The sequence below is a fragment of the Nelumbo nucifera genome, chromosome 1 (genome assembly GCF_055504915.1).
Source record: "Nelumbo nucifera cultivar China Antique chromosome 1, China Antique-T2T, whole genome shotgun sequence".
Lineage (NCBI taxonomy): Eukaryota > Viridiplantae > Streptophyta > Magnoliopsida > Proteales > Nelumbonaceae > Nelumbo > Nelumbo nucifera.
In genome coordinates, this window is record NC_142649.1 from 54,123,369 (window position 1) to 54,138,198 (window position 14,830).

Sequence of the window (14,830 nt, forward strand, 5' to 3'; positions counted from 1 at the left end):
CCCAGATGGTGGAGGGAATAAATAAGAATGTCCATGCATTTTTCTCCCTAGATTTTCAGAGAAAGTTATCAAAGTTACGTGTAAATGAGCCGAGGTCGCATGGAGAACTGTGCAACCTCGGAAATAGAGAAAAAACATGAGCTACCACACGTGTGAAAATGACCCTCCTGAAGGAAAGAGCCTCTGGCTCGTGGGAAAAGGACCCCCACCTTCACCCCACGTCGCTCATCCTCTGCAGGCTCTGCTTAACTTCTCCCTCCCAAGCCCAAACTCTTCAACCGCTCTCTCCTTCCTCCCGCTCTCAGTCTCTGTTACCACCTTAAACCAAAGAGAGAAATTTACAGAAAATCTCTCTTTATTGAGAGTGAACATTTTTGAATCCAATCTCTTTCTCTCTCTCTCTCTCTCTGTTAAATAAATGTGAGCATTTCAGCATCCAGTCTCAATGATAAACAAAAACCCATATTGAATTTCAGTTTCTTTCTCTACCAGTCTCTCTGCTGCTCTGTGTTTTCTAATCAAGAACGGGCGTTGTCTGCTATAACAGTTTAACAGAGCTTCTTTGAATACAGTTTTTGATTTTTTTTTTTTTTTTCGGGCCTAAGAAATGGCGGTGAACGAATGGATCAATGGCTACTTGGAGGCAATTCTCGATAGTGGAGCAGCATCAATAGAGGAGCAGAAGCCATCCTCGGTGAACCTACGGGAGGGGGGGCACTTCAACCCCACAAAGTACTTTGTGGAAGAAGTGGTTACAGGTGTTGATGAGACCGATCTCCATCGAACCTGGATCAAGGTGGTCGCCACCCGCAACGCACGAGAGCGCAGCTCTCGGCTTGAGAACATGTGTTGGCGCATTTGGCATCTCGCCCGCAAGAAGAAGCAGGTACCCAGCTCTCCATTATCTGTCTCTTGATCTCTCTGTATATGAAGTTGTGAGCTTCTTCAGTGTTTTTTAGTGGTTTTCAATGAGTTTCTTCGTTGTTCAGGGACTTGGGTTGCTATTGTTTTGTTTGTAGAAGTCTTCTTGGCTCTCTCCAAAAGAAGAGTGAAGAAATCATATGCGTTTTAAAATAGAGTTTTATAGTGATGAATTGTTTGGCCAAGTTCTTGCTAGTATGAATATTTGTATTGGAAACTCAATATTTTAACAGATAAATTCTCTGCTTTTTTTATGGAATAAGGCGGAAGATGGTGATAGTTTGATGGAAGAAATGGAATTTTTTTTTAAATGGGTAGAATAAAAATGGTTTTTAAGACACTTTTGTCAATCGTTCATTTTCTATTCTATTATTTTAATCCAGAACTGCTCTGTTTTGTTCTAATTTAAGAGCAAATTGGTAATAGTTAATGATAGGATGGAACTTTCAAATGGGTAGGGCCGAAAGTTAGTTCTTTAAAACATGGCTGTCAATAGTTCATCAAGAAAGAACTGAGTAGGGAATTCTTAAAAATATTTCAAAATTTTGTTTGCATTTTAGTTATATTGGAAATTCTACTATATTAACCCAGAAAGTCTCAGTTGCTAATGTAAGAAATGGAATTTTCAAATGGATAGATTCAAAAATGTATTTTCTTTTATTAAATGATTCATTTTTTTGTAGATATGTTGTATAGTATGAGCCAAGAATTTATTAAAGCAAAAGTGAATATGGTGGAGTCTTGGCCGAAAATTTTAAGTGAATGGTTTCTATTCATAGAAGTCTGGATGAAGAATTGCAGTTAGTGGGAAAATATGGTTATCTTTTTATTCTTGCAAATATGAACTGTGGACATTGTTTGTCACTTTGTGTGATTGCTTTGTGCATGTTATACTTTGAATTTTAAGTGGGTTCTTCACAGGATTAATTTTCTTCAGAAGTTCTCTGGCTACCACCGAAACTAAGGAAATGAACAGTATTCAACACAGCAATTGACAAATAGTTAATTGATAGTGATGATGATAATTCTGAAAAGAATAATATAAATGCAATTTGTACAATAATTTTATCAATTCAATGAATTAATTCCATGCCTGAGAATACATATCTATTGATTGAATGAGTAGTTGGAATGGGAAGAGTTCCAACGCTTGACAAACAGGAGGTGGGAGCGGGAGCAGGGACGCATGGATGCCACTGAAGACCTGTCTGAAGACCTTTCTGAGGGAGAAAAGGGGGACACTGTGGGGGAGATGATTCAGAGTGAGGCCCCAATGAAGAAGTACCAGAGGAATTTTTCAAACCTCGAAGTGTGGTCTGATGATAACAAGGGGAAGAAACTCTACATTGTTCTTATCAGGTACAAATTGAATTGGCCAACTGTGATTACTCAAGCTGTCAAGATTCTTTCAGTTTTCAACTTTTCATACATGAAAGTATGGACTACAAACAGAAAAGTTGCATGATAAATAAAGCTCTCTCTCTCTCTCTCCTTTTAATACACCTATACATTTTGAATTTGATAGTTCCATTAGCTATTCTATGACGAAGTCTGGAAAATCCAAACACTATCACTCTGAGATGCTAGGTTCTTGTCGACACAAATTTCATATATTTCAATTAGCACAAAATATGGAGACAAACTACAAAATAAATTTGTAATAAAGAAAACAAACAAGGGAATGAACTCTCTTTGATTTTTGCTCAATGACATGAGCAACCTCTGATTAACGGTCGAATTTGGTGAGATGAGGGCTGTTGGCGTGTTTCTCGTACTTCTTGAAGTGTTGCTGTAGATTTCCTTGATTTTGGTGCTTTGAGAGATTTGGTGTAGATTTCTTCACTCTGGGCTTTGCGCTTAATCGGCTGTGAAGGATGCTTCTCTAAGAAGGGCCCTTTTGTGGTGGCTTGATCTTCTTTGAAGAGCTTGAATCCAAGTGTTGTAGAGAACAAAGAAGCTTTTCCCTTCTTTCTTCTCTCTGGATCTTGTAGTTGCTAGAGGTTGCAGGAGCTTTTGGTTGCTTGCAATTTTCAGTGTTGGTGTCTGAGAGCTTCTTGTAGTGTGATTCTCTCAAAAGGAAGAAAATGGACCCCCTTTCCTCCTAGGCAAGGTTATTTATAGCCAAGGATTAAGGCTGCCACCTCATCCCACTTAGCTAACCAATCCATGTGAGTGGGGTGTTGGGTTAGCCTTAACTCCTATACATGCACCATTATGTAGGAGTTATATGGTCTTGCCAATGGGACCACCCTATTACAATAGGAGATGGGCCAGATTGGACTTAATTCACTTGGATCCGTAGGCCATCAAGACATATTTACATAGACTTGGGCCTTGGGCCCATGGGAGCCCATATTAATTTATAGGCTGTCATTGTAAATTAAGCCCATTTTATTTGGCTTAAAAATTCACATGTCTACAGTTCTGCTTATGAACTGATTTAAGTTTAAATTTAGAATTGCAATTGTGACTCATCTCCTTGGCCAGCTTGCATGGTTTGGTCCGGGGAGACAACATGGAGCTTGGTCGAGATTCTGATACTGGTGGCCAGGTAACTAAGATAACCTTCTGTGAATAGATTCTGGCATTTCTTGCAATACATATATGATAAACTTATTGTAAATTATAGAATTGTCAGATAAAGGTTTATACTTTATATTAACACATCTGACAGCTGAAAAATTTCAGGTCAAATATGTGGTGGAGCTTGCCCGTGCACTAGCTACGATGCCTGGGGTGTATAGGGTGGACCTTTTCACTCGCCAAGTATCCTCACCAGACGTGGATTGGAGTTATGGAGAACCCACAGAGATGTTAACCCCCGGCCCTGAAGATGAAGAAGAAAATGATGTAGGAGAGAGCAGTGGTGCTTATATTATAAGGATACCATTTGGTTCACGGGATAAATACCTCCGGAAAGAGTTATTATGGCCACATATTCAAGAATTCGTAGATGGAGCTCTGTCACACATTCTTAACATGTCTAAGGTGCTGGGAGAACAGATAGGTGGGGGCCAGCCTATTTGGCCCTATGTGATTCATGGACACTATGCAGATGCAGGAGATAGTGCTGCACTTCTGTCTGGGGCTTTGAATGTACCCATGGTTCTTACAGGACACTCTCTTGGGAGAAACAAGTTAGAGCAGCTTCTTAAGCAGGGGCGACAATCAAAGGAGGACATCAATTCAACATACAAGATAATGCGGAGGATAGAAGCAGAAGAGCTGTCCCTTGATGCTGCTGAGCTTGTCATCACAAGTACCAAGCAAGAGATTGAAGAGCAGTGGGGCTTGTATGATGGTTTTGATGTCAAGCTGGAGAAGGTACTGCGAGCCCGTACAAGACGTGGGGTCAGTTGTCATGGCCGTCACATGCCAAGGATGGTGGTAATTGCCATATTTGAAACTTCTGAATTGTTCTTTTCTGTGTTTGTATAACTAAGGACGACCCTAAAAAATTAGGACTGAAGACACCTACATGTGCTATTTAATTCCATCATATAATATGCACTAATGCAAGCAGGAAGTTTAATCACTAATGACAAACAAAGAATATCTTCAGGTTATTCCTCCTGGCATGGACTTCAGCAATGTTGTTGTTCAAGAGGACACTCCTGAAGCTGATGGGGAACTTGCAGCCCTTTTTGGTGCTGATGGGTCTTCACCAAGGGCAGTTCCACCTATATGGTCTGAAGTAAGACATTTCTGCAACTATTCAACATCTCTTTTCTATCCTATTTTGCTATCTTATTTTTATCTTGACAGAGAAGAAAAATCTCCACAGGTAATGCGCTTCTTCACAAATCCCCATAAGCCAATGATCCTGGCATTATCAAGACCTGATCCAAAGAAGAACATCACCACCCTTTTGAAAGCCTTTGGGGAATGTCGTCCATTAAGAGACCTTGCTAATCTTGTAAGCAACAACCTCAATTACTCAGATGTTCTCTAAGAGAAAAACTGACATAGAGGTAATATGCTTGTGCAGACACTCATAATGGGGAATAGGGATGATATAGATGAAATGTCCTCAGGTAATGCTAATGTGCTAACAACAGTATTGAAGCTGATTGATAAGTATGACCTCTATGGGATTGTTGCCTACCCAAAGCATCACAAGCAGTCTGATGTTCCAGAAATCTACCGCCTAGCAGCCAAAACAAAGGTTTGCTAATATCCATGTTGCTGCTAACTACAGTTATCTAATTTCAACCGATGCTTATCATCAAAGTGCTTGGAAACATGGCAGGGGGTCTTCATAAATCCAGCTTTGGTTGAGCCTTTTGGCCTTACCTTAATTGAGGTTTGATTCTATCATAAACTATATTTCCCCATACTATCATCCTCTTGCTAAAACAAAACTCTTGCTCTTAATTTCTTGGTTTTATATAGGCAGCAGCACATGGGCTTCCAATGGTGGCTACTAAAAATGGCGGACCTGTTGATATTCACCGGGTAAAAATTGTTTTACGCTGTTGTTGATGACATCATAGGTTTGAAATATTTAGGAATTGATGCTACATTGTTGGCCTGTACCAAGTGGTCCAAGCCTGGATTATCAAAATGTGTATTTAAACTAAGCAAATTCAGTTAGTTATTAACTTGGCTGTGCTTTTCTATATTGATCTATTTGATGAAAATGTAGTGAGATTAATACTTGATCTTAGTGAGAATACGACATATGATGACTATGATCCAATGGTGAGTCTAGGAAGGTATTGATTGGATGAAATAGAATTAAGGAATATTAAGGACTAAATGGAAGAGCTAAGATTTTTTTTTATGAAACGTTGCAGAGATGATGGACTTTTGGGATGAAATTAGGTAGGATGGAGGTGATGGAGATTCATAGGGTGTGTTGAAATATGCGAGCAATATGGTTTGGTACAAAAGGACAAAGCAGCTAAAATAGGAAAATTGTGTTTTGATGTAAAATAAAAAATGTACCTAAATTAATTTCAGTTCCTTGGGGATGTTGAATGAAATATTTAATGTACAACGTGTGATCTGTTAATTACCAAAAAAAAGGGTGTGATCTGTTGATGTCTGTCGTTGATGCTTGGAAACTTTGAGAGAGAGAGAGAGAGAGAGAGAGAGAGAGAGAGATTCAGAGTCACTTAACTTGGGGCCTAGTAGCATTCTAGGGCATAAGAATCCACTCACCATTGACCAGTTAACATAAGTTGTAAGATCTCAAATAAACATCCACACTTTTGCACTTAGAACATATAAATAGACACTTTAGGGGTGGCCAATCCTAATAGAACTAAGAAAAACAACAATTGCATTATTGCCACTATCCTACTTTAATTCAAAGAGAAATAACTCCTAAACTAATCTGTAATGACTATGAAATTTTACACATAAACTAAATTTGACCATAAAAATCAAATTATTAGGCTGGACCCTATAGACAACATGTAAAAGGACCAAAATATCCCTACTACATAAAAATTCATAGATACCTAATAAATTTAGAAATATCCTTACTACCTAAAAATTCAAGAATAAGGGCAGCCCAATGCATGAGGCTCACATCAATGCAGGGTTTGGGGAAGGACAGATATACACAGCCTTACCCCTGCACATACAGAGAGAGGCTGTTTCCAAGATTTGAACACTGGTCACCCAGGTCGGCAACTCAACCATTGCACCAAGGTCCACGCTCACCTAAAAATTCAATGATACACAACAAAATTTGAAAAAAAAAATTACAATTTTGAATACTTTGCTCTTACATTAAAATTTATATTATTTTTTTACTCTTTATTTCTGATCAACCCTTTATTTAACCACATGGTCAGTTTTATAGCAACTAGTGTTTTTCCATGTTGTCAATCTATGAAGTGCAATGAGAATAGGCTATATATGATACACAACAAAATTTGAAAAAAAAAATTACAATTTTGAATACTTTGCTCTTACATTAAAATTTCTATTATTTTTTACTCTTTATTTCTGATCAACCCTTTATTTAACCACATGGTCAGTTTTATAGCAACCAGTGTTTTTCCATGTTGTCAATCTATGAAGTGCAATGAGAATAGGATATATGTATGATATCATGTACTTTGCTTCAATGACAGTTTCTTTTTAATTCCTTTGGGTTAGGCACTGAACAATGGGTTGCTTGTGGACCCACATGATCAACAAGCTATTGCAGATGCACTGCTTAAACTAGTTTCAGAAAAGAATCTATGGCATGAATGCAGGAAGAATGGATGGAAAAATATACACCTATTTTCATGGCCTGAACATTGCCGAACTTACTTGACAAGGGTGGCAGCGTGTAGGATGAGGCATCCACAATGGAAGACTGACACCCCAATGGATGACATGGCTGCAGAAGAGTCCCTTGGAGATTCACTCAAGGATGTGCAGGACATGTCCTTGAGGCTTTCTGTTGATGGGGAAAAGTCTTCATTCAATGGCTCTTTGGAGAATGATCCTGCTGAATTAGAGAAAGTGGCTGCAGTCCAGGGTGATCCTGAGGTACAAGATCAAGTGAAACGAATCCTAAGTAAGATAAAGAAGCCATTATCAGACCCACATAAAACTGAATATGGAAATAAACATCCTGAGAATGTGGCAAACAAGTATCCACTCCTGAGACGAAGGCGGAGGTTAATTGTAATAGCACTTGACTGCTATAACTGCAATGGAGTTGCTGACAGTAAGATGCTTCAGACAGTACAGGAGATATTTAAGGCTGTGCGGTCAGACTCCCAAATATCAAGATTCTCAGGATTTGCTTTTTCAACAGCCATGCCAGTTTCTGAGACAATAGACTTCTTGAAATTAGGGAGGATTCAGGTGACAGAATTTGATGCTCTGATATGTAGCAGTGGGAGTGAAGTGTACTACCCAGGTGTTTATAGAGAAGATGATGGAAAGTTGTATCCAGACCCAGACTACACCTCCCATATTGACTACCGTTGGGGTTGTGAAGGCCTAAAGAAGACTATTTGGAAACTAATGAATTCACAAGAAAGCAGAGGGGATAAATCTCACAATTCTTCAAGCCCAATTGAGGAAGATGTGAAATCAAGCATTTCACATTGCATCTCATACTTAATGAAAGATTCCAGCAAGGTACATATAATCTTTTAATGAAGCATCAGTAGTGTAATTTATATGGTTTTTCATGGTGAATGATCTTTTCAGGCAATGAGGGTGGATGATCTGAGGCAAAAGCTGAGAATGCGTGGACTTCGGTGCCATCCAATGTACTGTAGGAACTCAACAAGAATGCAAATTGTTCCTCTTCTTGCATCTCGATCTCAAGCATTAAGGTACATACATGCATTCAATTATATGCTTAGATATTTGGTGACTTGCATTCTATCATTAGCTTTTACATGTACAAATCAGCCTTTGTAGGGTTACTCGTAAAGGAACCAAAATATGTTTCTAAGTATTATGTCATAATAACCACTCAATGAAAAATACCAAATAATTTAGATATCAAAGTAGAGATTCTAGTTCTGGGTTGGGCAAATATAGGGACCATTGCCATCCTTACTGTTGAGGCTCCAGATTAATGGTTTGTTGAGCCATAACAAGATTAGATGTAGTTGGTTACAGGTTCATGGTGTCAAGGGTTCAGAACTTGCAAAATACCATGATATAGTTTACAGGGTGTTTGTCATGTGATGTGACTCATGTCTTGTTTCTCTATCATTTCTAACTAGCGTAATACCCTTGTTTAACTTTTGTCATTTTTGTGATTGAACTTACTCAGATGCAGACCACCATTCCTCAAATAAATCAAGTAAAAGGAACTCTATTGTTTGTCTAGTAGCCTGGTAAATGGTAATAGAAGAATATGAAATTTGTATCCACTAAATGTATATACATCTCTGTACTGTGTTTCCTTCTTGGTTTGTGATAAATCAATAGGTACCTCTTTGTTCGTTGGGGATTGAATGTTGCAAACATGTATGTTATTCTTGGTGAAACGGGTGACACTGATTATGAAGAACTGATATCTGGAACCCACAAGACAGTGATTATGAAAGGACTAGTAGAGAAAGGATCTGAGGAATTAGTAAGAACAACAGGAAGCTACCTGAAAGATGACATAGTTCCAGGGGAGAGCCCTCTTGTCACCCACACAAACAGTGGAGCAACAGCTGATGTGATCTTGAAAGCGCTAAAGTCAGTCTCCAAGTCTGTTTGAGTATGAAGGAAAAGAATCTCTGTATGTTTCACACTAAGGTCAATTGTTATTTTGCTTCTTTCTTTTTCTCTGTTTTCTTTTGGCTATTTAACTGAAATTGGTTTTCTCTTTCCCGTTGTTTATAGAACTCCTATTTGGCAAATACAGAAAGGTATACAATTTAAACAATTAAATTATCATCATTATCTCTCTTTCTCTCATGCTCACATATGAACTTGAGTCCAGATCTGCTACTAACCTTCTGCTGCTTCTCTTTTAGCTAACCCAATCAAAAGGTAACAGCTGTCCTGACCTTGTAATAAATCCCATTCCATATGTGACCACTATCATGCAGGAACAGGACTGAATTGCAGAGTGATTAGTGGTAAAGAAGACAGTGATGTGCATGTTTGTGTTAGAAGACATCCCATATGTCCCAAGGGTAGTGATAAAATTCAGTTTCTAAATAAAAAGAAAACCAAATCAGTTGTGGGTGAGTATAAATAGTCCCACTTTTAATGTCCTTTATTTTTAAAAATTAAAAAAAAAAATTAAAAGGGTCAAGATCCAAAAAGTTGTATATCTTACCATCTTACTAGATCTGGATTATTATTATTTTTGGATCAATTACTACATCATCTGGATTCAGATCCAAATAGATCCATGAATGGGTTCTATTGCTAGTCAATTTTATTTAACTCACTCTTTATTCCATAAATGCATTTTTTGGGTTGGATGGAAGATAAAATGATCATTTTAAATTAATTGACTTTAAATATAATTAAAATCTTATTATATGAGTAAAATATGTAAATACTAGCGGTGACCCATGCACAGGATTTTGTTTAAAATATACTTTTGAAGGGAGAAAAATGAAATAAAACTGATTCATCAAAGTTTTTAATATATTTATACTTTTTTTTACATGTAGAATGGTAGAAAAATTAATTTCCTTTTCTTTTCTAGTTATTGAGATTCAAAAAGGGTCAAGATCCAAAAAGTTGTAGACCTTACCATCTTACTAAATCTGGATTATTATTATTATTATTATTATTATTATTATTTTGGATCAATTACTACATCTGGATTCAGATCCAAATAGATCCATGAATGGGTTCTATTGCTATCCAATTTTATTTAACTCACTCTTTATTCCATAAATGCATTTTTTGGGTTGGATGGAAAATAAAATGATCATTTTAAATTAATTGACTTTAAATATGATTAAAATCTTATTATATGAGTAAAATATGTAGATACTAGTGGTGACCCATGCGCAGGATTTTGTTTAAAAATATACTTTTGAAGGGAGAAAAATGAAATAAAACCAAAGCTTTTACTATATTTCTACTTTTTTTTTTTACATGTAGAGTAGTAGAAAAATTAATTTCCTTTTCTTTTCTAGTTATTGAGATTCAAACATTCCTTTTTATATAGCTTATATATTATGAGAAGCACATAAACCAATTGATGGTGGCTTAGTTGATACCTTATTTAGCTAGTTGTATAACATACCCAGGTTGGGGCAATGGGCTACCTCCCATTGTGTAGCCTTATTTATAAAGCCAAAAATGTGCTTAGCATGAGATTAATAACCAAATTAAATGTGTCAACCTTTTATGTCATAAGTATAAAAAGTATAAAAAAATTTGGGCACATTTCTAAAATTATATATTCATCATATTAAACAAAAATAACTGTAATAAAATAAGAATAATTTTTAGACATAGAAATATAAATTCTTTTTTTTTGAAACGTATTATTTACTATCACCATCATCATCAAAAATTTGACACATGCATAATAAAACAAAAGCCCAAGGTCCATCTAAATTCGGTAACAAAAAGCTGGGCTAAGCCATCTATTGCCACTCCTTCATTGACTATGACGATCAAAGCATTTGCTTGAAGGCCAAGATGATCCTATTTAATAGCTCGTTTAGTACAGCTTCTGCATTGGAGGTGAGTTGTGATGATTGAGCCGTGGTGGTTGAGCACCTATGTTCCCGTAAAGCTACTTAGAGTAGCTTCGTATTACACCCACATTTATTAAAACATTGCTTGGAATACCACAAGCTCCGAAAGCTCTCCCAAACAGGCGCTAAATCCAATATTTTGTACTGTTCTTGTTGGTCTCTCTCTCTCTCTCTATCTATCTATCTATCTTTTATCTATCTATCTATCTATTAAAGCAAAGCAGTCAAGAAATTTTCTCATTTTTTATTCTTTTTATTCCATGTTATTTTTGAAACAACCAATGAGATGCATTTTCTCAATAAACTAAATAATCTCTTCTCCTAAAATTACTCCTAAATTACCTCATCACTTTCTCCAAAATTATTATTAAAACTTTTGAATTTAATTTATTATATTTTTGTTATAAGTTATTGATTAATATTTGTTAGAGATTAAACTATTATTTGATATTATAATATCTTCAATTTTTCAGAACAATAATATATTCAATTGCAGCTTCAGAGTCAGTAAGACAAACCTAAGCAATCGACGAGCATCTCAACTAACTGTTTAAATGAACACCGACGAAGCCCATCAACTGCGCCATTGCTTTCCACCTGACCCACCTCTCACAAATGCGGGTTTCTGACGCCCATTATTCTCCATCTTCGACAATGCCTCAATCGAAACGATCATCCTCGATTCCACCCCAAAATGCTTCCACTAAGGATCTCAAATATCGTGTCATTACCTACCTCAACAAGCTCTCTGACTGAGACATTTATGCCATTGCTACCTCCGAGCTCGAATCCATCGCTTGGAATCTGAATCGCCTCAGAGACACCAATTCTGTTGTCCAGTCTGCTTGCACCAATGCGGTCTCCATGGTGGCCTCACATATCACTAAGCCTCCCTTCACCGCATGTTGAGATTAAAATCCAATGGGTTTGATTGGTCAATTACATGAGAAATTGCACCTACACACTTGATTGAAAAATGAGTTTTTTTCTTACAAAACCCAGTTTTGAACATGGTCCCACATTGGAAAATTATAAGTTTTGTTTTCAATATTTCAATAGGAGCTGATTTACACTCCTTAGAATTAGTAGAGGAGAGTATGGGGATTCAATACTGTGCAACGCGCGCGTGTTTGCAGCGCAATGAGGCATTTTAGAGGCACACTTTGCTCGCACTCGTGATGGGCGGCTTTGGTTTTAGTGTGTTGTTGACCGTTGATCACCGTTGATGAGATCAACGGTCACGATTCGATTGGGTGTGATCAATAGGCACAATTCAAAGTTAACAGTCACTAACTATTAGCTACTTTTTAAACAGTCACAATGTTTGTTCAAGATGCTTTCTCTAAACCAACACCTACCTTTTCTTCATACTTCTTCACAAATTATTTAAGGAACATGAATCATGCTCCAAAACACACAATTTCGAAATTCACTCTCTTTCTCTCTCAGTCCGGTCTGCTACAGTCTCACAGAAGGTTTCTTTGGAGACTCTTCAACTTTGCTGATTTGCCTATAACCCAATAGCAAACTCAGTAAAACTGAGTGTGGGCAAATAACGTTCTAAAGATAGTCTTCATACGCGCCTCAGATCTTCTCCTCCAAAGTTAGGTGACCCCACTTTCTCCAAGAGAGCCTTCGCCTTATGTGATGTTTAGGTGCGTGCACAGGTTAGAGTGCCGCCGGCGACCAGGTGTGTAGAGTAGCAGAGCTTCCCAACTCGTTCACCGCAACAAGAGCCCTCGCCCTCAAGGGTTGTACTAGCGGATGGCCTTCTCCATCCACGCTGGTCTGCTCGCAGAGGAGAGTAGCAGAGCTTCCCAACTTGTCCACCGCAGCAGGAGCCCTTGCCCTCTGTGATCTCGCTCTCGAGGGTTGTACCAGCGCTGATGGCCTTCTCCATCCACGTTGGAATGGTCGTAGAGCAGAGTAGCAGATGGTCATAGAGCAAAGTTGCAGCGGCAGAAATGGAAGAGCAGCAACAATGGTCTTTCTTTTCTTTGGATTTGTCTGCAGAGCCGTTTCTAAGGGATGTTATTTATGAACGATGCCAGGAACGAGAGGGTAAGAGCAGCAATGGTGGCATCTTGGATGCAGGGGAGAACGTTAGTCTCTCTTTGAGAGGTTTTTGCAACAACGAAACCCATGAGGTTCCTTGTTTTTTTTTTATTTTTTTTTTGAAAATTTGAAGAAGAATAATGGTAAAATTGTCTTTTTCGTCTTTTTGTTAACGGGTGAACTACTACTCAATTGTCAGAAACATAACGATAGTAAGAGTAGAGTTAATATATTAAAATTAATCTATATTTATTATATATTTACCCTAATTTTAAAATCTTAATTTATATTTATTATATATTTAATATACTAAAATTAATATTTATCGTATTTTCAGTAATTATTTATAGTTTTATGATAAATATATTTTCAATAGTTATGTATAAATCTATATTTGTTTTGTTTTTTTAAATGAAAATTTTTAATAATGATTGGATATTAAACTACTGCTATTTAATTTTTTAAATTTATTAGACTTATTGTATTATTGTATTTTTGCTATATTTTATTCATTAATATTTATTAGAGATTAAACTATTATTTGAGATTACAATATTTATTGACTAATTTAATATATATATTTTTGTATTTTTGTAATTATTTTTTGTATTTTTATGATAAATTGAAAACATAATTTTAAATTTAAAAAATGAAAAAATAAATTTATAATATAAAATATTTGAGACTAAGAAATATGGGAATTTCCTCACTTTCCCGTTTTAAAAAATTATATTTAAAATATAAAAATATTAATATATATTTGTGATTGGGTCATTCGATTTTGGTCAATTTACAAATGGGCACAGCAAAACTGATCCAATTTCAACCAAAAATATTAGAACCTAAGCAATTTGGGTCGAGTTGGTCGGGTTGGTTGGTTTCATCAATTCGATGAACAAGCTTAGTTGAAATAAATTATTGTTATTTTTGTATTGTAAAAAGTTATTAAAAGTATTATAAAATATAAATATTTAAAAAGTTATAAATATAAAATAATTGCATGCTCTTATGTGTTTTATTGTTTAGCTTTCCTTAACAAATCTTGTGCATCGCACGGTCCCCACTAGTCTTTATTATGAGGCTATGTATAAGCATGTGGGCAATTGCCCCCCATTGAGATTTTAAAATGTTTTATCTATATGAAGAAATTTAACTTTTTTCTTTCAATTACCCCCACTCAAATAAAACAATAGGGGTCAAATAAAAGTTGATTTCTAAAATGAAATCTCTTTTCATGGTTTTAAAAGGCCTAAGAGGCGACAGGTGTGCCCCATTGATCAAAGGTCCTAGATCCACCATCTGAGCATTATTCAATTAAAATTTATTTATATTTTTTGACAACATATTTATTTCAAAAAAAAAAGATAGCAAAATTTTTTTTCTTAAAAAATATCTTTCTCTAATTTTTTGTTTGGTTTCATGGGTGTTTATCCAATAAACACCGTCACATAGGTGCCACTTCAGTAGTTTCTCTCTCATGCTCTTTTGTACGCATCGAAAATGGCAAAAGTGGACCTTAGTTTTTGTACATGCCTACTGTTTGGAGAAGTTATTTTTTAAAGCTTCCACACGATCGAACGTTTTTCGCTGTTCCGCTAATGTGGAGCCTAATGGCGCATAATTATCATAAACAATTGTAATTATTACCTTTCTCGATTTTACAAATAAATAAAATACAAACTTTAAATGAAAAAATATAAACTTAAACCAAACACATACTA

General features: G+C 36.3%; 1 protein-coding gene across 3 annotated transcripts; it reads left to right on the forward strand.

The window, feature by feature from the left end:
- Window positions 1–223: 223 nt before the first annotated feature.
- On the forward strand, window positions 224–9,282 carry LOC104590896 (putative sucrose-phosphate synthase 2). Of its 3 annotated transcripts, none has more exons than XM_010249659.3 (12): window positions 224–886; window positions 2,048–2,280; window positions 3,409–3,472; window positions 3,610–4,308; window positions 4,484–4,615; window positions 4,706–4,837; window positions 4,910–5,086; window positions 5,171–5,224; window positions 5,314–5,376; window positions 7,033–8,013; window positions 8,086–8,213; window positions 8,821–9,282. In XM_010249659.3, exons 1-12 carry the CDS (start codon window positions 608–610, stop codon window positions 9,098–9,100), a joined length of 3,222 nt encoding a protein of 1,073 aa, XP_010247961.2. In that variant the 5' UTR covers window positions 224–607; the 3' UTR covers window positions 9,101–9,282. The 3 variants fall into 3 exon arrangements, with proteins under 3 accessions (XP_010247961.2, XP_088752912.1, XP_088752913.1); XM_088896786.1 differs by having other exon boundaries at window positions 8,928–9,282; XM_088896787.1 differs by having other exon boundaries at window positions 8,663–9,170.
- Window positions 9,283–14,830: the final 5,548 nt, after the last annotated feature.